We start from the raw sequence: 26067 nt of genomic DNA, 5'->3' as shown, positions 1-26067 counted from the left end.
TTTAGGTTTTTTTTTTTTTTTTTTTCTGTACTATTGTCCCATGTATCCAAGAGCCGTTGATATTTACTTTTTTTTAGTTACAAAATAGGAATTTTTACATTCCTATACACTATAATGAACTAATAGATTCCCCCCCCCCCCTACTCAAGTTTCACTTTAATTACATCCTATATACAAAACTATATACAAAATTACCAATTATGTACATTTTTAGGATTTAAGGATAATTAATCAATTCCCCTACCAATCACTCCCCCCCCCCCCCACCACACACACACACACACATTTCTCTCTCTTTATCTCACTCCCACCACGTTTCTCTCTCCACATCCCACCCTCCTCCCCACGTTTCTTGCACAAGAGAGCAGCAATTCCACCATTGATAGCCATTAAAAAGCTTTGAAGCTTTGAATTCGAATTTGGATTTTCAAAAAATATTATTTGTTTGAATTGGATGTTGTTGCAAAGAATTGGGAATTCTCTTTACGTCTCTCTCTATCTCTCAATCCCTAATTTCAGTCATGTAAAGCAAAGGAAAATAGAACAGCAATTCCACCATTGACAGCCATTAAAAAGCTTTGAAGCTTTGAATTCGAATTTGGGTTTTGAAAAATCATTATTTGTTTGGATTGGGTGTTGTTGCAAACAATTTAGAATATGGTTTGGAGTTTATATCTCAATTTTGAGGGGTTTTGGTGAAGATTAGACTTGGTTTTGGCTGAATTTCAGATTGAAACTCGAAGAAGAAGAAGAAGACATGATATACATTATATTTACGAAATTGTAGAAAAATTGTAGAAAAATTATATTCTGTTGTTTATATATTTTTCTTTTATTTATTTAACTATTGTATGAAAGTTGAACAACATTGTATAAAAATTATATTTAAGTTGTATGAAATTGTAGTTGTATATAACTGAGTAGAAATAATATATGAAAATTGTAGATAAATTGTATAATATATAATTAGTTGTATGAAATTTATTTTTACTATGTATAAATCAGATATTAAATATACAAAAAACATATTGTATAAATTTTGTATAAAATTTGTATTTAAGTTGTATGTTATTGTAGTTGTATTTAACTAGGTAGAAATAATGTGTGAAAGTTATAGATAAGTTGTAGATAAATTGTATAATATATAATTAGTTGTATGAAATTTATTTTTACTATGTATAAATCAGATACATAATATACAAAAGACATATTGTACAAATTTTGTATAAAATTTACATTTAAATTGTATGATATTGTAGTTGTATACTTGTATTTAGCTGGATATTTTTAAAGACTTGCACATAAATATTTTTTTCTTAGGAAAAACTTCTACTGTTCAAATTGGTTGGATCACCAAAATTAGATTTTTTACCAAAATTTAGTGGAGTAAACACACAAAGAAGTCTAGGCCATTCAACACATAGTATATTTCCCGTACCTTTTTAGACCATTGAAATTTAATTTATTTCTCCCAACGCATGCAAGTTTTACAATTAATTTGGATCGACGCATAGTTGATTGATATGTTGATTGGTGCAAGCTTCATACAACAATGATTTCCACTTTTACAATTTGCCTAGAAGTTTTCCTCAATATTTTGAGAAATCAAATGTAACTTTTATGCATCCTGCATATTGCCCCATATAATATCAAAGAACAAATTTTCATGCATCATCATAATACCTTTGCCAAGTCACATGAAACACTTAATTTCGCGTAGGAGAAATTTAACATTATATAAAAATCACAGCCCTTAGAATCCCAGTGCAGAAGAGTTGTTCATTTTGCACATCTTGCATAGGAACAACAGTGATTTTATTTAGTCATTGGTTATAACCAGATTACCCATTTAGGGAAAAACTTTTTTAATTATTGATCGCTGATAAGATTTCAATCTGTTTTATTCGCGTTTGCCAAATAACTGACTGCTCTGTTTATGCGCATTTGTGGGAGAGAGAGAGAAAAAGAGTAAGTCTTTCCAGATTGAAATCTATGTGATAATAATAGATTGGGAGCATTTTAAGGTGGAATATATATATTTTGTAAACAAAACTTGTGTAGACAGGGTAATTTACTAAACATAAACATTTAAATTAATAAAGGGTAATTTACTAAACATAAACATTTAAAGTAATAAAGTTTTCAATAGTATATAGGAATGAAAAAATCTCTACAAAATATCAATATAGGTTGTGCCTACGGTTTGTTCTAGAAGTATGAGAGGTATAAAAACACATAATTTCGCTCTCTAATTAAAACATGTTACTATTATTCTTCTATGAGTATGAGAGAAGGCACGTGGCTCGAACAACTACGGCACAATAATTGGGTGAAAAATCAGATGACGTATAGCGAAATGACCAACCTGGCCCACATAGTCACTACGTGTCGGCTGATCACTAGAAGCAATGGGTATGTGTGAGCCCCACCTATGACGTTTTCCGTTGAGCTGTTGAGGAATCCAACAAAAAAGGAAGGTGGGCTCATCTCCTGTGGGCCTGTAGGTCAGCCCAACGCTGTCGTCTCAAGGTTGTTAGTGAAGATTTCTCTCTCTTTCGTCATGAATTTTTCCTTTTTTATTCTTTGCTTTCTTCCCCAAAATGCCTGTTCATTCACATTTTGTACGCTGTTTTTAGTTACTAAATACTATACTTGTTTTACCTTCGTTGTGTGTGATAAACAAATGAATTGCTTTTTTCATGAACGTAATCTAAGTTTTCACTTTGTCTTTGTCCTGAAAAATTGGAGTATATTTGTTTGTTACTGTGCAAATATATAGGCCTGTAGCTAGGTAGTACTAAATTCTAATGTTTAAATTGTCAAAGGTTGGGTTTTCCTTTACTATAAGTAGGGGCGGCAAAATGGCTAAATGGGTTGGATAATGAATTTTTTAAAAACGGGTCAAATATGGCTAAGAATCATATTATCAATTTAGATAATGGATAACCACTGAGTAACCAATGGATAACCAACGGGTCTTACTTTTAGATTTGTGAAGCCTCAAATTGGGGATTCCTCAAAAAGTGATCATATACAAAAAGTCATGGATAATATGAGTAACCCATATTATCCGCTGGTTAACCCGTTTTTTATCCGTATTAAATATGGGTTGGATCGGATAATTGAACCGTATTTTCATTACCCGTTTTCGACCCGAACCATATCCGACCCGCCCCGCCCGTTTGCCTCTCATAATTATAAGACTGAGAATTCTCTATGTAGTCCGGACTTAAATGATGCGTTTTCAATAAAATATGATTTGATTATGTTACATAAAAGCTAGTGTCAACCAATCTTTTAAAAGGCGTGGGTGTAAGGCAAGACGTTTTATATATGTCTCAGCGAGGCGTAAGCCCCATAGGTTTTTAAGTTTTAATATTTTATAAAATAATATAATTACAGTATGTATGTATGTATGTATGTATGTATGTATGTATGTGTGTGTGTGTGTGTGTGTGTATGCTCCATCGCCACAAAAACTAGTCAAAACAATCTATTATACGCTACTTACAAGCACAAGTAACTTGAGTCTAAATGAATAATGTTTTCTACGTGGAGGAACAAAAAGTATGACTAACCTGCAATTTGAACTTTGAACTTGCTGCTATGAATCAGAATGGAGTTCTCTTTGTATGTGTAAAAATAATTTGAATATTCGTTGCTTTTGAGAGAAATTAGCAGACTAGCAGACAACTTATAAAGAATTGGGAATGACCATGAATTAGGGCTTCATTCAATAAAAGGTCTTGACTTTTAAATTTAATACATTTCGGTTCCTTTTTATAACTTTTGAGTAATTACTAAGCTGGCTAATGAGAATTTGGGTATTATATGAAGGACTTCTTCAACAAATTTTGGTTTAATTTGAAAAAGTCTCTGGAGCTTACGCCTTACTAAAAAAACGCACCTCAAATGCTGGGGCGTACGCCCCTGAATTGCTGGGCGTACGTCTTTTGAGACTTTCGTCCTACACCATCACCTCGGGGCGTTTTTGGTACACCTCACCCCAGGGCTCGCCCCCGAGCTCGCCCCGAAAACGCAAACACTTGTGTTAACCGTCAAATGTACAAGTAATAAAACACTGGAAATGGCATTTGTTAAACGGAGGATTAATAGGAAAACCTTGACATTAGGCGATAATTGTTGTTAGTTGCTGCGACAAAAGACAAAAGACAAATGACGTAAATTCGCAGAATATATAATTTAAATCTAATATGTATATAGTCATACTTCCATTTTCCACTCTTTCTCCAGCCATTTACAAAAGTAAAAGAAAAATAAATTACACTTGTAGTCAATTGGGGCAAAACCGCAACCATTGCAGTTTCACACGTCAAAATAGTTCCAGAAAAACTTTTAGAAATACTTATATGTATCAAACCACGAGTGAGACGCTCAAGCTATAGTTTTTATTTTTTCTTAACTCAAACATTATTGCAGTTGCAGATTAGTAGCCTAGGTAATACATCATCCATCAGCAGTGGCCACCCTTTTTTTTTTTAATATATATTTTTCTTTTCCAAAGGGAACGGAATTCAATTTTGCAAATGGGTAATATAATAAAGAGGCATATCCATTATAAAGTAGGAGTTGGACTAAGTCATTGAGAATTGAAAAACAAAGTAAAGAATGTAAGTGGTATATTTGGGCGAATTCTCAAATTAATGCCTCATAATCCACGACAGAATGCTGTATGATAAATCTATCCCAAAAAGACGATTATTCTGGAGACGCGTATCTCACTTAACCAATAAATAAATCCCTTGAGCTAACAATATTTGATGTTAATAAAATATACCAAGTTCGGAACAAATAATTTGAATATACCAAGTACTATTCTTCCAGGTAATTAAATACTGAAATTTGGAACTTCTTCTTTTTTCCAGAACACTTAGTATTTTATAGTATATGGAATGCGTTCTAATAATTGGACTTTTAGAAATTTTAAATTTGATGGGACAGTAGACTTTCAACTCTCTCATGGAGGGTATAATATAATGAATGACTCAGACCATTGAACCGAAATGTTTAAGGCAAAACTTTTTTGAGTAACACAAGATAAAAAAAAAAAAATACTCTTTTTGGATGTCTGTATAACTTCAAACTCTGAATCTCGAGATTTTATAAATAGTTAGAATTAATGACAAGGGCACTGCTCAAAACTAAAATGCCTCAGTTGCATCTTTTTTTCTTGGAAAAATGACACTGCATAATCGCTGTAAAAATAAATGTCGAAAAATATATAAATTTGTATATTTCTTTGTAAATAGATACATTCTGTATGTTATATACAAAAATTATACAAATTTCATGCACTTTTTCGATTAGCAAATGTAAATAGTTTCTGGACAGAAAAAAAGATAAGGAAACGGCTCCATGTGCTCTGATTCAGCGGACTAAAAGTGTTAATACCCCTATTTTCTTTTCCAAGCCCAGTTCTATAGTAAAAAAAAAAAAATCACTAATCTTGTATTACACCAAACAATATTAGTTAGTCATCGTGAGATATTGGGATAAAATTATATTTTACATTATCATGTTTCAGTGATAACATATACACAACATGTCAAATCATCAATTATTCCAAACTTTGAAACAAAAAGAGAAAATGAAAGATCCAGAATAAATAACTGCAGAAGACCATTTGCATTAGGATCGCAATGATAGCCTGTTTGGCCAAGTTTTTTTTTGGGCCAAAAGTGATTTTTTTGGCCAAAAGTGTTTGGCCAAGCTTTTGGAAGGAAAAAAAGTGATTTTGAGGGGAAGCAGAAGCAGTTTTGGAGAAGCAGAAAAAAGTAGCTTCTCTCCAAAAGCACTTTTCTGAGAAGCACTTTTGAGAAAAATACACTTAGAAGCAGTTTTCAAAATTTTAGCCAAACACTAATTACTGCTCAAAAGTGCTTTTCAAATTAATTAGCCAAACACAAACTGCTTCTTACCAAAAACACTTTTTTAAAAAGTACTTTTGAGAAAAGCACTTCTCAAAATAAGCTGATTTTAGAAGCTTGGCCAAACGGGCTATAAATATTCCTCCAACTAACTAGAACAATAAAAGAATAAATGAAAAAGGTCCAAAAATATCCCTAAACTATGGTATATAGCTCACTTTTGTCCTCCGTTAGTAAACTCGGCCAAAAATATCCTCCCCGTTAGCACAATGGGCCACTAATGTCCTTCAACCTAACAACCCTCCACAAAAGCCATTTTAATCCTACATGGCATCCACGTAGCTGTGACATGGGAGCCACATAAGCGGGCATCTTTCTAAACCCTCTGACACCCATTTCCCAACAAAGATCTTGCCGTAACCCCACCTCCAAACCACATTTCATAACAAAAACCCAATTTTTCCTAAACCCAATTTCCCTTCAAAATTTCTGCTCCAATTCCTGCTCAAATTTCCACATTTATGCTCAAATCTCCAAATTTCTGCTCAATGTCTGATTTATCTGTGAATGCGTATGAAATTCAATATGCAAGAAGGTGTCATTGCGGATTGATTGCGCTATATTTGACAGCTTGGTCAGATGCCAATGCGAGGAGAAGGTTCTGCAAATGTCCAAGATCCAAGGTTAGTTTTGAATTTATTTTATTTTTGGTCGATTTATGGGATTCATCTTCTTTTGTCGAGTTAGGTCGTTCTTGATTTTTATTGTTTGTGTACAAAACCAGAGCTGCTGTAAATTCTAATAATGGTGTAGGTTAGTTCTTGCGGGTATTTTGAATGGATTGATGAAGAGCTCCCTCGTCGAGCGGTGATGGTGATCAAAGATTTAAAAACTAAACTTGATGCTGCTAAGGTTGAGAGGAACAATTTGAGGAATAAATTTTACCTCATGGAACAAGCTACGATGGTTCAAAGGGGCTCTAAGAACTTGTTTGATGAAATGGAAGATGTTATGACGGTTGAAAGGCATAGTTTGAAGATGAAACTTGACGAAATGGAGCAATTTCAACTTGTGGAAGCAGAAAAAGCTAGTAAGTTAGAGGTCAAAGTGAAGAAGATGAGAAATATCATTTTGGTTTCATGGGCTTTACTATTTGTTTTGGTAGTAGTAGGGATGATGAAGTGAATGTATGTTATTTTAATATGTTGTTGTAGTATTTTAGTTTAGTTATAAGGGTGATCAAGTTAATCTATGTATGTTTAGTATGTTGTAGTATGTTTCCAACTCTTCAAAGTGATGGTATCAATGTTTCTTCTTCAACCATTTGTGGGACAGAACTAGAATACAGGTCATTCTTCTGTTACTTTAAGAACTTGTTCTTGTTTTATGCTCTAGTATGACTGCAGTAGCATTATGGTTAGAATGCAGGAGGCTTCAAAGTATACATTAGGATCTGTTGTCAGTGGGGTATTTTGCATCTTATTCCATAATGTTTCTAAGGGGTTTATCTTTCCTCTTCTTTGTTCCGTTACTTGAGTATTTTGCTATTTCCTGAAGGCTAACATGTACAACACATAACAAAAATCGCTAAACTTACCTGATCATCAGACTTAATCCACTGTAATTCCAGACTCTCCAACCTTGCATTTCTAAGTAAATGCTGCAGCAAAGAAATGTAAGGTTACACACAAACCAAAGGAAGCATTACGTTGTTCTTTTTCTATTTGACGACCAAAATAGGAATCGATAATTTTATGCAACAAGTATTATCATTTTGAGGCTTTCTTTTTTCTGCACAGTGTGTACAACTTACACAAGTTTCTTCCACACACAGAACATTTGGCAGTCTCAGGTGTCTGCAATCAAAACAAATGTGATTCAACAGGAGCTATGTTTGAGACAATCAAAAGCGGTAGTTGAAACACAATATGCAGCATGAATGCACAAATCATAAGTAATAATGAATGAACTACATGCACATGATGGCACAACATTGTCCTGTTTCCTATTTAGGAGTACTCTTTTCTACAATGCTCCGCTGAAAAAAACAGATTTGCAAAAAAAAAAAATTGCTGTAAACAACAATCCAAAACTATCCAGATTTACAAAAAACACTGTCCAAACTGCCGAGATTTGCAAAAAAAAATGTTGTAAACAACAGACCAAAACTGTCCAGATTTACAAAAAAATATTGTCCAAATTATCCAGATTTACAAAAAAAACACTGTCCAAATTATCCAGTTTGCAAAAAAACACTGCTATAAAGAACAGTCCAAAACTGTCCAGATTTACAAAAAAACACTGTCCAGATTTGCAAAACACTGCTATAAACAAAAAACGGTCCAAATTTGCAGAAAAAATACTGTCAAAACAGCTGAAACAAAACAACTAAACTGTTGTAAAATATCAGTACTGCTGTAATACTGAAATATTAGTACTGCTGCTACAAAACAACACTGTCCAGCCATCAAAACATGTTTACAAAATAACTACTGAACCAAACAGCACTGCTGTAATATTACAGTACAAACCAAAACATCAAAACAAAATGGTTCTGTGAGTTCCCAGAATTGCAACTACATACAATAACCAACATTCTTAGATTTGTGAGTTCCCATTGAGTTTCCTACACTTCAACTTCCCGACTTTCTTTTGTCTTGCCACTTCCAATTAATTTCCAGTCACAACTTCTTTGCCTTTCCAGGTGAGCTTGGTAGGTGAGTAAAGAAGATCACTGGGATAACTGACACCGGTATGACCTCCTCTGAAAGAGATGACTCTTGTTCCTTCTGAGGTCAATTATTGCTGCCTCATCAGTAGTCGTGTTTGATCTTCAGAAATAATCTTAGGCATTAAAGCAGGGTCACTTTCATGCTCACTACCATCGCCAAAGGGTTTTGTTTGTTGTCTTGGAACTCTTGGTGTAGGCATGAATACAAATTCAATTATGTTCACCTTCTTGTGTTGGTTGAGTTGGTTGAGGGGCTGAACAACTAACATCCTCAACATTTCCTTCAACACCAACCTACTAAATGAAAACCTTTCTATTAAAATAACTACAATATGCTATAAGAACAAAGATAAGTTAAGAAGCAAGTACCTTGCATGTCCTTGAGTTGTGGTCCAGTTCACCACAAATGCTGCATGTCATTCTAGTTCCCCTTCTTGATGCAACCCTATCTCCTTGTATCTTGTTAGCCTCATCCTTCTCCCTATTTCTTTTGACTTTTGGCCTTCCAACAGTTTTGGCAAGTGGAGGAGGGTCCATAGCATGTTCTGGTAAAACTTTCCAAAACTTTTCACCTCTAACAGGCATCAACTTGGCCCTATATGTCATCAAATAAGTTTCCTTGATGTGCCACCAACTAATTTCAGTCATTGGATCCTCTCTCTTGTATTTTAGTTCCCTGATGGTATGAGGGCATGGGATGCCAGTCAACTCTCAGGATCTACAAGTGCATTTTTTCTCCACTAGGTTCACTGTATGTCTATCACCACCATCAGAAACCTCATAGTCAGTTAAATCATTGAAATGAACAGTACATAAGTTGGCTACCTTCAAATAAGCAGCATATAACTTCATGCAGTTAGGACTAAACTCACCTCCCCATGTTCTAGCTTCTTCTTTCTTCTCTCTCAACCTGTACATGACCTTGATTCTAATATCCTCAAGCATCTTTAGGATAGGCTTGCCTCTTGCTTCTAAGATCCAAGAGTTGAAGGACTCTGTAAAATTATTGTCCACCATCTGATTTTTGCATAATGTATCAAAGTAGGACCTACACCTATTCTGTGGTGGATACCTAAGCAACTCCTTAGCAGCATCAACAGACAATTCACCAAGACTCTTTAGTTGATCTTTAAAGTCCTCCTCATAAGTGCTCCAAGCAGACCACCATAGGTATTTATTCATCTCTCCTGAAATTCTGATCCTCTTACTCCAGTTGGCTTCAATATGCCTCACACAAAACCGATGATTTGAGAGAGGGAGGACAGTTCTTACTGCTTCCAATAGACCCTGTACATGTAAATTTAAACAGAATTAACTATATAATAATTTAAAAATAACTGAAAATAGTCAATTAAGCAAAATCATAAGTTGTACCTTTTGCATATCAGACATGAAGGTAATACTGGTTCCATATTTCAGATTCAATGAGTGTTTCAGCAGATCCTGAAACCATGTCCATGTCAAGGTGTTTTCCTTGTCAAGTACAGCCCAAGCCAAGGGATAGAAATGATTCTGACAATCTTGTGCAACAGCCACCAATAATTGCCCCTTGCAATGACCCTTTAAGAAAGTCCCATCTAGTCCAATGAATGGTCTCAACCCTTCTTTAAATCCCAACTTCATTGTATTGAAGCATATGTACATTCTAAGAAATCTTCTTTTACCTTCAGCCATGGTATCTTTTGATATTGATAACCACATCACTGCCAGGATTGCTCTCCCTAATCTCATTTGCATATGCTTCTAATATGTTATAGTCATCTAAAAAGCTTCCTTGCAATTGCTGAAGTGCCATCCTCTTAGCCCTTTTCAATGTGGAGTTATGTACATTCAATGAAAATTGATTTTTCAAATCTAGTTTCATATCCTTTATCTTGTACTTGGGGTTATTCTGCACCTTACTCCTGAAATATTCAGCTAAAGTTTTTGTTTTGGCTCTAGGATTCTCAAATGCATCTTCACAGTTGTGCTCTGTCTTCAATGTTTTAATCTTAAAGCCAGGACCCTTCTTATCTTCAGAGATGAGGCATACAAAAGGGCAGCCTACTACACATCTATACCTTACTCTTATTTTATCATTTTTTCTAAGCTTCAAAGGTTTGAATTTGCAATAGCATAGAAGTTCATGACTTTTTTGGCCCCATCCAAGTCCTTAAATGCCATAGACTTATCAAGCTCTTTGTAGTGACTAAGCTTATCATTAACTTCTTTACCCTTTTGCATCCTAAGTGACTCTAATTCTTCGAAATCGTATTCACTAGCATCTATACAATAATCTGAACGTTTATTACTATCCGATTCACAATCAGTACCTAATTCAAACTGATATAGACCTGAAATTTGCTCTTCGTGGTCCCCCATATTGAAATATCTATAATATAGACACAGAAGAAAACATAGAGGGACCACATGAATAATTTAACAACTTTGACATTAAAATATTGAACATATAAATTACTACATATAATATAGTGAAAAGAATAAAGCACACACTTTAAGAGAAGAAAAACAGTCAGCACACACTTTAAGAGAAGCACACACGGTTTGTCGATTACCAGTGGAAAGAAAAACAAAAGTCTTAAGAAGAAATGCACATGGCTCTGTCGATTTCAACAACCCAGCCCTACCACACTATGATAAAATATGTGAAAAGGACACCTGAGCCAAAGACAATGTACACCTAGGGCACAAATTGATACCACATAAGGAAACAACAAAGATAACAAACAAAAAGAGTACCAGACCCACATGCAAACACTATACACTAAGAAATCTGGTCAGAAATACCAGTACATGACAAAACCCTAGAAAATTACAAAAAATAAATTGAAATCGAGAAAAAGAAGTTGGGGAATAAAATGGAAAATTACCTGAATATCTTCAGATGATTTGTGTTGTTAAACCTTGCTCGATCTTATCATCGCCTCAACTCTCAAATCGCCAAGGTAGAAGGGTCAGGAAGAAATGGGTTTTTTTGTTATGAAATGGGGTTTGGAGAAGGGGTTACGGCTGCCCGCTTATGAAATGGGGTCTTTCTTTGTAAATGGGTTTCGGAGTGGGTTTAGAAGGCTGCCCGCTTATGTGGCTGCCATGTCACAGCTATGTGGATGCCATGTAGGATTAAAATGGCTTGTGTGGAGGGCCGTTAGTTTGAAGGACATTAGTGGCCCATTGTGCTAACGGGGAGGATATTTTTGGCCCAGTTTACTAACGGAGGACAAAAATGAGCTATATACCATAGTTTAGGGATATTTTTGGACTTTTTTTGAAGAATAAATAAATAAAACCCTATCTGAATTCGAATATTTTATTATCCTTTGAGTACAGAATAGTTGAATTTTCAAGCATAGGGTCCTAGACTCCTAGTTTTATATATGTCTATCCTAGTTTAATCAATGTGATTAAGTACTTACATCTTGACCCAAGGAAAAGAATATCAAGACTCGTACAAGTTGTGACGTGTGTGCGTGCGGAGAGAGTAAGAGATAGAGAAGAAGCAGATTGCAATTACACGAGAAGTTTTATTTTGTGTCTCATACAACTAGTGTTAGTTGTATGAGACACAAAATAAAATTTTCCCAATTACACCAATTAGCAATCGACTTGGATCGATTCGTAAATGATCTCTTAATTTTTATTTTATTGTGCAAAGTCTTTGATTGTTATGTAACATTAAAATACCTCGACAACTCTAGTTAATTATAGTTAGTTATAGTTAGTTACAACAGTTAGTGGTTAATGCCAGCTCATATCTGTATGGGTCAAAATCATATTAGAGAAATTCGACATGCGGAGACAATAGGCCGAGGTCGGGCAGTGATCAATAAGGCCGAGGTCGGACAACGATCAATAAGGCCGAGGTGGGGCAATGATCTATAAGGTCGAGGTCGAGCATTGATCAATAAGGCCGATGTCGAGAAGTGATCAATAAGGCCGAGGTCGGGCAGTGATATAACAGCTAGTTTGCTTTGGAATACTCAAAGGGAATATTCTATTGGATATTTCCTCTAATTGTACTTTTTAAAGGTTTTCTAGGGATACCCCTTATAAATAGGAAGAGAGGACTTCCCAAAAAGTAGGGGTGTGCATTCGAATCGGTTTATCGATAAATCGAATCGATTATTTATTATCGAAATCGAAATCGAAAAAATCGAAACCTTATTGAAACGATAACGATAAGCATATGTACAAATCGATAATCGATAAGTGATTATCGATAAGGGTCAAAATCGAATCGATAAATCGAATGCACACCCCTAGACTGTAGACACTTGTTAAATGAGTAATTACCTATTTGTTTAGATTAATATAACATACAGAATGTATATATATTCCGCTACTATTTTGAAAGCGGCTATACAATATTATTTTCCCTAATCTATGCCCTTTCCTTTACCCTAAGTCCCTTACCCTATTATTTCCTCTACCACATTTAAGGAATGATCATATTTAAAGATCAAGGGAATGAAGTTCAAATTAATGGAAAACAGAATTAGCCGTGATGATGTGTTTTGTTTTGTTTTGTTTTTTTTATACCGTTGGAGTGTTGGTGGCATACATTTGATCCCTTACTTTAGTTTTGTTGCATGTTCTTGTTGACACAATTTTTATATTATAAATGGTGTTCGTCTTATTGTAGCTTCTTTTTGTCCGTATTAGTTAGGCGCGTTTATAGCGATATACTTTCCGTGGAATCCCGCAAATTTTCTTATTGGTGTAATCGATAACCGAATCGATAAGCCCCCAAAATCTATAAATCGAAATCGAAAAAATCGAAACCTTATTAAAACGATAACGATAAGCATATGTACAAATCGATAATCGATAATCAATAAGTAATTATCGATAAGGGTCAAAATCGAATCGATAAATCGAGTGCACACCCCTACCAAAAAGGGGGATCTCTCTCTCTCTCTCTCTCTCTCTCTCTCTCTCTCTCTCTCTCTCTGTCCCTCTCTCTAGAAAATATGTAAACACACCTCTCTAAAGAGATTAGAGGATCTGTGATCCCATACCTTCATCAGATCCAAAAAGGGTCCTAAGGTTCTTGTATTTGTCTATCATTCATCTTTATCAAATGAAAGAGGATCCGCCTCACTCAAGATTGGGTGAATCTTTTCCTTTATTTACATTTTATTGCCATTTAATGTTACTTAATGCATCTTTCTTCATGCTATTAAATCTGGCCATAATCACTGCCAGCATTTATACTCAGCTATATTTTTCTATTCATATTATTCATCTCGGATCTAGAATTAATTATCCTTAACTAGGATTTACCTTCTATCTTCTTATTTAATCGGTTTTACAAAAAAGGTCTCATACTTTTTTGCTCAAACAATTTGGCGCCGTCTGTGAGATTTTCTAGTTAAAATTTTAGTTTCCTCTAGATCTAAAAATTCAATTATAGTTTCACTTTCTATTCACTTCCTGTTCATTGGCGTCACCGTCTTCCTTTAATCGCCAGGACTCTGTACGTCCATTATCTTACAGAATTCGATCAGACTAAATGGGAATAAACTGATTCAATAAATTGGTGCTATTTAAAGAAATTCATAACTGTTATTCAGAAAAATAATTATCATCTCATGTTCGTTTCTACTTTATAAGTTAACAAAATACCTATCTTATTTTCACCATCTGGCTTAGAGGCGCATGATATTGAATGTTGTTAGCTTTTTTGGCATGATTACAAAGATTGGATTGGATTGGATTGTATTGGATTGGCTATCTCCAGTGTGCTGCTCCATGGTCTCCATAAGTTTTTCCTTTAGACTTGCTTAACTTGCTGGATGGAAAGTGCAACTGTGCCATCAGCGGTCAAGCACAAAATATCAAAACGGACGGCCTTTCCAAACTGGTAGTGGCCACTAAAAGCATAACCGAAGAAGGGATCGTGGTCACTCCTCCTCACTCGCCGACCGATCAAATCGAGGTAACGAACGTTTTTATTTCGTTTAACTGACTATTTTTCTAAGTGAGATAGAAGCAGGAGCATTCTCCTAGATACGCGAACAGGGAATGATCGCCATCATATACATATATAAATAAAAAAATCCAAAGACGCCAAGAGACCTTATAGGCTGGACTAGATTGCCAGCCCGGAAAACAGGTAAATCCCTCCAATATGCGTAAGCAAAGCATAAGTGCATGAAGCTTACCCGCATATTTGCCAAAGCGACGCTGCATCAATTACACAAGTTACACTCGGCCTCGTCCGAATCAACATTCGTCCTTGCCCGAATCAACAGTCAGCCTCGCCCGAATCAACACTCAGCCTCGCCTGAATCCACACTCGGCATCGTTCAAATCAACACTCGGCCTCACCCGAATCAACACTCGGCCTCACCCGAATCAACACTCGGCCTTGTCCGAGTCAACATTCGGCCTCGCCCGAATCAACATTCAACATCTCCCGAATCAACACTCGGCCTTGCCCGAATCAACACTCGGCATAGCCCGAATCAACATTTGGCCTCGCCCGAATCAGCACTCGTCCTCGTCCGAATCAACATTCGGCCTCGCCCGAATCAACATTCGGCCTCGCCCGAGTCAACATTCGGCCTCGCCCGAGTCAACATTCGACCTTGCCGGAATCAACACTCGACCTCGCCCGAATCAACACTCGACCTCGCCCGAATCAACCTTCAACCTTGCCGAAATCAACACTCGGCCTCGTCCGAATAACATTCGGCCTCGTTCGAATCAACATTCAGCCTCACCCGAATCAACATTCGGCCTCGCCCGAATCAACACTCGGCCTCGTCGAGTCAACATTCGGCCTCGCCAAAATGTGATTCAGCCTCCTCACTCGAATTAACATTCGGCCTCCTCGCCCAAATGTGATTCAGCCTCCTTGCCCGAATTGACATTCGGCCTTCTCGCCCAAATGTGATTCGGCCTCCTCGCCCGAATTAACATTAGGACTCCTCTCCCAAATGTGATTCGGCCTCCTCGCCTGAATTGACATTCGGCCTCCTCGCCCAAATATGGTTCGGCCTCCTCGCCTGAATTGACATTCGACCTCCTCGCCCGAATGGACATTCGGCCTCCTCGTCCAAATGACATTCGGCCTCCTCGCTTGAATTGACATTCGGCCTCCTCGCCCGAATGGACATTTGGCCTCCTCGCCCAAATGTGATTCGGCCTCCTCGCTCGAATAAAGATTCTGCCTCCTCGCCCAAATATTATTCGATCTCCTCGCCCGAATTAACATTAGGCCTCCTCTCCTAAATGTGATTCGGCCTCCTCGCCCGAATTGACATTCGGCCTCCTCGCCAAAATTGACATTTGGCCTCCTCGCCCAAATGTGATTCGGCCTCCTCGCCTGAATTGACATTCGACCTCCTCGCCCGAATGGACATTCGGCCTCCTCGCCCGAATTGACATTCGGCCTCCTCGCCAAAATTGACATTTGGCCTCCTCGCCTGAATTGACATTCGGCCTCCTCACCCGAATGGATAGTCGGCCTCCTCGCCTAAATGTGATTCAGCCTCCTCGCCTGAATTGACATTCGGCCTCCTCGTCCAATTGTGATTCGGCTTCCTCGCCCGAATTGACATTCGGCATCCTCGCCCAAGTATGATTTGGCCTTCTCGCCTGTATGGACATTCGGCCTCCTCGCTCGAATGGACATTCGGCCTCCTCGCCCAAATGTGATTCGGCCTCCTCGCCCGAATTAACGTTCGGCCTCCTCGCTCGAATAACACACCTCGGCCTCCTCGCCAGAGTTGACATTCGGCCTCCTCGCCCGAATTAACCCTCGCTCGAATTCAACTCGCATTCAACCTAGCTCGAACTTGATTCACAGCTAGGCCTTGTTCGAATTAAACATGGCAACATTTAACTTCGTTCGGACTAATCAAAGACACTTGATCACGTTCGAATTAACGCCTACCAATGATTCCTTTGAAACCATCGAGGAAAACGTTCAAGAAAAAGAAAAATTGAATGAGGAATAAGCAACAAAATTAGCATTCCTAATCAAAAGAAGTATCAGAAAAGGCATCTTACAAGGGCCGAATCGCTCGTCCAGATCTAAGGACGCGAATGACCTCCTTCGATGCTGCCGTCCTTGCCAAAGCCGCCATCCCGGCCTTGTCGGCCTTCTCCAACTCTACCATCTTCTCGATTAACTCATCACTCGAGTCGTTGGCCCTGATCAAACTCTGCTCAAGTTCAGCCCGCTGGGATACCACTTTGACCCGAAGATCGGCACCCTCAGTCGCGATCCACACTAGTCGACCTCCCCATCCGAATTTCTCGAACTACGATTAATGAAGTCCGCTCACCGAGCTCGATCAAGAGATGACATCGATAAACGGAGTGACTAACTGTATGGGTCAAAATCAGATTAGAGAAATTTGACACGCGGAGACAATAGGCCGAGGTCGGGCAGTGTTCAATAAGGCCGAGGTAGGGAAACGATCAATAAGGGTCGGGCAGTGATCTATTAGGTCAAGCAGTGATCAATAAGGCCGAGGTCGGGCAGTGATCAATAAGGCCGATGTCGGGCAGTGATGTAGCAGCTAGTTTGCTTTGGAATCCTCAAAGGGAATATTCTACTGGATATTCCCTCTGATTGTACTTGTTTAGGGTTTTCTAGGGATACCCCTTATAAATAGGAGGAGAGGACTTCCCAAAAAGGTGGCTCTCTCTCTCTCTCTCTCCCTCTCCCTCTGTCTAGAAAATATGTAAACATATCTCTCTAAAGAGATTAGAAGATCTTTGATCCCATACCTTCCTCAGATCCAAAAAGGGTCCTAAGGTTCTTGTATTTGTCTATCATTCATCTTTATCAAATGAAAGAGGATCCGCCTCAGTCAAGATTCGGTGAATCTTTTCCTTTATTTATATTTTACTGTCATTTAATGTTACTTAATGCATCTTTCTTCATGCTGTTAAATCTGGCCATAATCACTGCCAGCATTTATACTCAGCTATGTTTTTCTGTTCATATTATTCATCTCGGATCTAAAATTAATTATTTTTAACTAGGATTTACCTTCTATCTTCTTATTTAATTAGTTTAACAAAAAAAGTCCCATACTTTTTTGCTCAAACAATATCCACCTCATAAGTTAATGGTTAATGTAGCTAGGCTTGTATAAATACTTCCCTGTATCTTCAGAGAAGAGACAGAGAATCATTTTGCAATGCTTGCTTCTTCCTCATTTCTGTGCTCTAGAAGCTTCTGCCATTAGAGCAGTGCAGAGCTTTTGTGAATTTGCTCATCGTGAGAGCAGATTTTAGCATGGTATCAGAGGAGGTGCAAGCTAATTAGATTCTCAGTCATTGATCGATCCTTCGGTATCAATTTCAATTTCCTCTTGAGATTGCTAAAGTGTGTGAATCAGTTATGGCGGAAGCAACAATTCCATACACACATCCATTCTATCTAGGTCAAGCAGATACCCCGGGCGTAGTTCTAATTCCTGTGAATCTTACAGGATCTGAAAATTATGGGTTATGGAGTAGGATGATGAAGATCGCACTACTTGGAAAGAGAAAGCTAGGGTTCATAAATGGAACTTGTACAAAGGAATCATGTACTGGTGAGCTACTAGAGCAATGGGAGACCTGTAATGCCATTGTCCTCTCATGGCTCATGAACACAGTATCCACCGAGATCTTATGTGGAATTGCATATGCTTCAAATGCTCATCTCGTGTGGGAAGACTTGAGGAAGAGGGTCGATAAGGTAATTCGCATGAGAATTTTTCAGCTGCATCGAGCCATTGCCACTCTCTCACAAGGTACAGATTCTGTTTCATGTTTCTTCACAAAATTGAAGGACTTATGGATTGAGTATGATGCTATGGTAACTAAGGCAAATTCAAGGGATTATGTTGATCATTTAGAGCAGCAGAGATTGCTGCAATTCCTTAGTGGATTAAACGATTCTTATGATCAAGCTAGAAGACATATCCTTGGTTTTCTTGGAAAAATGACTGCATAGCCACTGTACAAATAATAGTCAAAAAAATCTATAAAATTTGTATATTTTTCGCAAATATATACATTCTGTATGTTATATACAGTCAAACCTCTCTATAACAACATCGTTTGTTCCGAATTGTTTTGGCTTTTATTGTGAATGGTTGTTATACACCTATAACAACATTTGACATTTAAATACATTTTGGTTGTTATAGACAAAAACAATCCAAAAACTAATCTTTTCCCTTTTTAATATTATATATAAAAGATTAGTAAAATATTTAAATTCAAAATCTCAAAAAATGTAAATACTTCACGAAATAAATGCTTATGAAATCTAATATATTATTAAAAAATTCTTAACTAAATGCACAAATATTTAAACGCCAAGCACACAATTAAAAAATACGAAATTATGTTTACATATTATTGGTAATTGTCCAATATAAGATATATCATGTGTACATCTTCAAATAAAAAAAGAATGATATGCATATCTTCAAAAAATATAAATTAGATCTTTTAAGTATCTTTTGGCATTTTTCTAATGTAAGATATATCATTCGTAGATATTTAGTTATAAAAATATTTGATGTGCATATGTTCATGGAACATACTGCTATCCTTTTGATAAATATATAGCTATTATAAGTTGTACATTAAAGTTATAAAATATTTGCTTTAATATTTAGAATTATCATTAGTAATAATCTTAGAAAATCTGCATGACTGTTATAGAGGGGAAATTCTACAAAGAGCGTACTATCATAAAGATGATTGTTGCTGTTATAGGCAGAATGTTGTTATAGAGAGGTAAAATATAACATAGAAAATTGGTTTTGAGAAAAACTAGGCTTTTATAGTGAATGTGTAGTGGCCCGACCGGTCGTTTTGACCTCTAGTGCTTCATTCAGGGGTTTGAGGCCATGAGCAGCTTCACTTCAGGATTATGACTTGTACGCGTGGTCGAAATCGAATTTCGGGAAGTTCGGAGTTAAATTGGAAAGAAAATTCTCATTTCGAAAGCTTTAAGTTGGAAGAATTGACTAAGATTGGATTTTGAGTAGACGACCTCGGAATCAGGATTTGAAGGTTCCAACAGGTTCATATGATGATTTTGGACTCGGGCTATGTTCGGATCGGGTTTTGGATGACTCGGGAGCGTTTCGGCTCCTATTGTGGAAGTCATCATTTTTGGAAGAATTTTATAAATTTGGGTTGAAGTGCATTTCAGTGTTATCGATGTCTGTTTCGGATTTCGAGTCTGGGAATAGCTCCGTATGGTGATTCAAGTATTGGAGGCGCGTCTGGAAATGGATTCGGAGGTCCGTAGGACATTTTGAAGTCATTTGGCTAAAGTTAGAAATTTGAAGGTTTTTGAGAAATTTGAGCGGAAGTGGACTTTTTAATAGCGGGGTCGAATTCCGATTCGGAAGATGAAGTAGGTCTGTAATGTCGAATATGATTTGTGTGCAAAATTTAAGGTCAATCGGACGTGATTTGATAGGTTTCGGCATCAAATATAGAGGTTTGAAGTTCTAAAGTTCATTAAGTTTGAATTGAGGTGTGATTAAGATTTTGATGTTGCTTGATGTGATTTGAGGCCTCGAGCTGGTCCATGTTATGTTAGGGGACTGGTTTGCATGATTGGACGGGGTCCCGGGGGCCTTGGGTGTGTTTCGGGGTGGTTTCGGACCAAATTCGGATGATTGGTTGCTGCTGATTGATGTATTTGGTTTCCTTCTTCGCGAACGCGAAAGGAGTTCTGCGTTCACGAAGAGGAAAGTTGTAGGCTGCTGGATTTGGCCTTCGCGAACGCGAAGTGGAGGTTGCGAACGCAAAGGGGTTGGCTTAGTTTACTACGCGAACGCGAATGGCCAATCGCGAACGCGTAGAAGGAAAGAGGGAAACCAGGCCTATGGAATTTAAGCCTTCGCGTTCGTGAAGAGTGCACGCGTTCGCGAGCTGGGTCTCGCATTCGCGAAAGGTGATTTTTCAAGCTGGAGCTGATATCGCTTCGCGAACGCGAGGGTTATGCCTCATTCGTGAAGAAGGATTTTCTGGGCAGTGAGTTGTTTTAAACGGGATCTTGGCCATTTTTGTTTCATTTTCCTCCATGGGAGCCGGTCTTGGAGCGATTTTGGAGCTCCATATTCATTATCTATGTCAAGGTAAGTGATTCCCACCTATTGCAAGTTAAATACTTGGATTATATATGGATTTGGGCATGAAAATTAGTAGATATTATGGATTTTGGGTAGAAGACCTAGAAATTGATATTTTGGATTTTTTACCAAAAATTTGGGCATGAAATTAAGAGTAAATTATATATTTGAGCTCGTGAGGTTATGGGTAAACTTTATCTTCGAAAATTTTGGAATCCGGGCACGTGGGCCTCGAGGGCAATTTTGTCAACTTTTCGAGCGGAGTCGGGAATTTATATAAATTGAATTGTTATGAGTATTAGGGTATATTTTCATTGCTTTGCCCATTATTTGGCTAGTTTTGGAGCATTGGGCATCGGTTTGAGTCGTCGGAAGGGCTTGGAAGCCGGTTGGAATTTCGAAGCGAGGTAAGTCTCTTTTCTAACCTTGTAAGAAGAAATTATCCTCATATGTGAAGTAATTAAATATGTGCTTCTATTTGTGGGGGCTACGTACGCACGAGGTGATGAGGGTCCGTGCGTAGCTACTATGATGCTTAAGTCCGGGTAGTCTAGGACCCCGAAAGCATGCTATACTTGAAATATTTGTAACCATATTGACAATTTAAATTGCTTAAATCATATCGAATTGGTAAATGAATTTCTAAAGAACTTAAACATCATTTTCTTGACCGTTAAAGAGAAGTTGCCATTTCTTTGGGTAATTGTTTCCCTGATGAATTCTTGATTGACTGTTTGATGTGTTTATTTATATTTGACCGCTTCACATGTATGGTTCGCAAGCGGGGTAATAGATGCATCTATGATTTGCGCCGTTCGACCCTCCGACAGTGCACCGTTTAATATTGTGTTGGATCGGACCGTACGAGCTCGACATGATTTGCGCATGACTTAATTGATTGTTTTGGAATTATTGATAATTCATGTGGCCTCATTGGTCGGAAATATAAATTGTTAAAAGATGAAAATAAATTTGAAAATCTCATATTAATAAAAGAATTGTATACCTGCTTCATGTTATTGAGTTTACAGTTGCCTTATAAAATCCACAATTTATCATATTATCGGTATAATATCATTGGCCCTAGTAAGTGTAGGAGTCGACCTCTCGTCACTACTTCTTCGAGGTTAGACTGGATACTTACTGGGTACGCGTTATTTTCGTAGTCATACTACACTTGTTGTACATTTTATTGTACAGGCACATGTATGTCTAGTGGCCTTGTGGGCGCATCGGCGTGGTTGATACGGGAATTTAGGTGAGCTGCATCTTATGAGACGATTTGCAGTGAGCTGAGTCTCCTTCAGAGTACTTGTATTTTTCTTTTCTGTCCAAATTTGTATTCCGAACAGTTATTTTATTTTATGTTCTAGTAAATGCTCATGTACTTGTGACATCGGGTTCTGGGAGGATTATGGGATACTCAATATTGAAATTGAAAAACATTATTATTATTCTGTAAAGTTCGTATTTTTACTATTTAAGTTGCTGGAAATTTATGATTTCAAAAAAATAATATTAAAATGAGAATTTAATCAACTATTTAGTATTTTGCCTGACAGTGGTGTCCAGCGCCATCACGACCTATAACGGATTTTGGGTCGTGACAGAATGTCTGTTATATACGGATGCTGTTATAGTGAAGTCTGACTGTACAAAAACTATACAAATTTCATACATTTTTCGGCTATCATATGTAAATATTTTCTGGCACGGGCTAAAAGTGTTGATACCCTTATTTTCTTTTCCAAGCCCAGTTCTATAGTTAAAAAGAAAAAGAAAAAAAGAAAGGAAAAAACTCAGTAATATCTTGTAGTTAGGCCATCTCCAACCTTGCCCCCATCCCCCATAATGGGGGCAATTTTTGGGGTAATTTAGCTCCAACCCTCCCCCATTTTTGTCCCCAAAATAGGGGATGAATAGTGTTCCCTCAAATATGGGGGTACACTATTCATCTCCCCCATTACTATTCATCACTTTTTTATTATTATTTTATTATTTAATCTTTTATTTTATCTCTTTATATATACCTAATTATGTTTATGTAATGTCTTTATAATATTAATATTATGCAATTCATCAAACACCTTGTATGCATNTATGTTTATGTAATGTCTTTATAATATTAATTTTACATCTTCACTTTGGTGTATAATTTTGATAAATTAATTTTCGTGCATTTATTATTTTTATGTAAAATTGTAAGTTAATTTTATTATAAGTTATAAGTGTAAAAAATATATAATTATCTCAAAAAATAAATGGTGCGAATATAAAATATTAGATGTTGCTAAAATTGAAAAGTGAAGATTGAAAATACATTAAAATTGGAAATACATGACAATTGAAAATACATTAAATTAAAAATACATCAAACTTGAAACTACGGTAAATAGCATAATAGCTTAGTAGGGAGCTATGTCGTTTCCAGATACACCAAAATCATTATAGTATTGACTGAATGGGCTAAGGATTGTTGTGGTTGTGACTGTGGATATTCTTGACTTCTTTTATACATTATTCGTTGTTGTTCTTGTCGCATAAATTCACGACGAGTCGGATCAACAATAGAATCCACATCCATCATTAAAATTTTATTTATTTAGTATTTCAAATGAATTTTATCGTTATGTATTATGTACTTAATTAATGTATCGCAATGATTTCACTTTTATTCGAATTATTAGTTAATCTATAATAATTTCTTACAAATTATATTATTTAAAATTTTATGGAATTGTTTTAATGGAAATTACAAATTAATAAAAATAAATAATAGAATTTGTTTAATGAAAATAAAAAATAAAATTGAAATGAAAGATAATAATATAATATAGAAGAGAGGGAAGAATATAAAAAAGTTTGGGGAAAAAAATGGGGGAATGGTTGGAGTAAGTTGTCCCCAAAATGGAAAAATCCCCATTTTAGGGACCAAAAATGGAGTAAAGGTTGGAGATGCCCTTACACCAAACAATATTAGTTAGTCATCGGAAAAATATTGGGATAAAATTATATTTTACATTGTCATGTTTAATCCATAAATATATACACAACAAGTCAAATCGTCAATTATTCCAAACCTTCAAACAAAAAGAGAAAATAAAAGATCTAGAATAAAAAAACTGCAGAAGACCATTTGCATTGGGATCGCAATAAATATTCCTCCAACTGACTAGAACAATATAAAATAAATAAATAAATAAACAAAACCCTATCTGAATTCGAATATTTTATTACCTATTGAGTACGGAATAGTTGAATTTTCAAGCATAGGGTCCTAGACTCCTAGTTTTGCCTATCCCAGCTTAATCAATGTGATTAAGTACTTGCAGCTTGAACCAAGCAAAAAAATTAAATACGCGAATCTATTTTCTTTTGGGTTCGTTAAAAAAAATGATCTCTTTCTAAATTTGAAAACAATTTAGCTTAAACTTACAATTTTATCATTAATGAGAAGCTTTTATAACTACACAAATACTCTGGGACCCTTTTGGCTTGTTTAGGACCACAAATATCAAAAATCTTCATTTTTTCTTAAACTCAGTGCCTAATCAAATATGTTCACATAAATTGAAACCGGAAAAGGGCCAAAACTGTCCCTATCGTTTGCTAAATGGTTTATAAATACCCTCCTCCGTCCATCTATCCGTTCAAAAAAATACACTCCGTCCATCTATCCGTTCAAAAAAACACGCGAAGTTAATTCTATTAACAAAAATACCCCCACGACTAACGTCAGAACTGATGGAGTGTATTTTTTTTGAACGGATAGATGGACGGAGGGTATTTATAGACCATTTAGCAAACGATAGGGATAGTTGGGCCACGTGGCAATCTTTGACTGGAACAAAAAATGGATATTATTTCAACCCATTTACCTTATCCGATCCATTTACAAAAATGGGTAGTATCTATCACATCCATTCCCAGTCATCTGATCTCCCCCTTTCTTCTTCTCCAATTGGGACACTGCGTACACACAATAACACATTAATTAAAGAATAGATAAAACCCAAAATCAAATAACCCGAAATTCAAAACAGATTATGAAATTTCTCCAATCAAACTCAGGATAAGTGTTGAAACTCTTAAATGAAAAATCAACAGATACATTTGGGTTGTTAAGTAAGAAGACAAGGGTCAAAACAAACCAAAAATCTGAAACAAAAAAATTGAGCCCAAATGCTAAAATTGTCCAAATATATCAATCAAATCTAGGAGAAATATGAAACTTTGAAAGGGACAAGTAATGGAAATCTTTGGATTGTTCATAAGAAGACAAAAGAGCCACGAAATAACAGAGAAAAAATAACTACATATAACTGATACAAGCACACAAGAAAATTGAAACCAAGGTGCTAAAAAGCTTGAAATTATCACATTCTAGGATAAAGATTGAATCTATAAAAGGTAAAAAAAAGAGTAAAGGGTTACCTTTGGGATGCTCATAAGAAGAAGAAGAGGAGGACAAAGAGCCATAAATTGCAGATGAAGTAAAGCCAAAGCCATATTTTCAAACACAAAGAAAGATTTGTTTCAACAAAGAAACGCTAAAATTCTTTGTGAGATGAGAGTGGGTGTGCTGGGTGATAAGGAAAAAGAGAGGAAAAAAAAGCAAAGAAAAAGAAAGAAAATAATTAGGCGGGTCAAATAAATAGGGTCGGACCAGGTAAATGGGTAAAAATAAGACCCATATTTGATTCTTGGTCAATAATCGGGAGAAATTCAAAAATAGCCAGATTTACTACTGGTCGTTGAAAAATAGCCAAGTTTCAAAAGTCATCGAAATTTAGCCACTTTAAATCTGAGCGAAAACACTGTTCAAAATCCGAAAAAATACGCCCGCAAATTTTACGGGAGTTCCAGCATAAGTATGCTTGAACTCCCGTAAATTTTACGGGAGTTGCAGGATAACTATGCTGGAACTCCCGTAAATTTTACGGGAGTTCCAGCAAGTATAATTGTCCAGTATAATATACTGGAGTTTGGAGCACTGGTGCTCCAGTCTCCCGCAAATTTTACAGGAGTTAGCAAAGTATACTGGTCCAGCATAATATGCTGGAGTTCGTACACAAATGCACCAGAACTCCCGTATATTATACTGGACCGGTCCCTGTTGCAGCAAAATAGTGGCTATTTTTCATTGACTTGATAAACGCTGGCTATTTTTCATTGACCAGTGTGAAAACTGGCTATACCATGATATTTTAACTCAATAATCCCTATCGTTTGCTAAATGGTTTATAAATACCCTCCGTCCATCTATTCGTTCAAAATAACACACTCCGTCAGTTCTGCCGTTAGTCGCGGGGGTATCTTTGTTAATAGAATTAACCTCGTGTGT

General features: G+C 36.5%; 1 protein-coding gene across 1 annotated transcript; it reads right to left on the bottom strand.

Annotated features, from left to right (window-relative positions):
- Positions 1–9330: 9330 nt before the first annotated feature.
- Positions 9331–10242, bottom strand: LOC109212706. Its single transcript, XM_019376377.1, has 2 exons — positions 9994–10242; positions 9331–9906 (listed from the first exon to the last, which is right to left on the bottom strand). The coding sequence occupies exons 1-2, from the start codon at positions 10240–10242 to the stop codon at positions 9331–9333; spliced, it is 825 nt and encodes a 274-aa protein (XP_019231922.1).
- Between the last annotated feature and the right edge of the window lie 15825 nt (positions 10243–26067).

Source organism: Nicotiana attenuata, unplaced genomic scaffold, assembly GCF_001879085.1.
Source record: "Nicotiana attenuata strain UT unplaced genomic scaffold, NIATTr2, whole genome shotgun sequence".
In the NCBI taxonomy this organism is placed as follows: domain Eukaryota; kingdom Viridiplantae; phylum Streptophyta; class Magnoliopsida; order Solanales; family Solanaceae; genus Nicotiana; species Nicotiana attenuata.
The sequence above is the reverse complement of the archived record's forward strand: the minus strand, read 5'-3'. Positions and strand labels throughout refer to the sequence as shown.

What these genes read in the sequence shown, in the direction of transcription:
- LOC109212706 (XM_019376377.1), bottom strand. Translation starts at nt 10,242, where the DNA reads ATGAAGTTGGGATTTAAAGAAGGGTTGAGACCATTCATTGGACTAGAT. An exon ending in TCATGTCTGATATGCAAAAG is followed by an intron (nt 9,907 to 9,993) that starts GTACAACTTATG and finishes TTACATGTACAG; the next exon opens with GGTCTATTGGAAGCAGTAAG.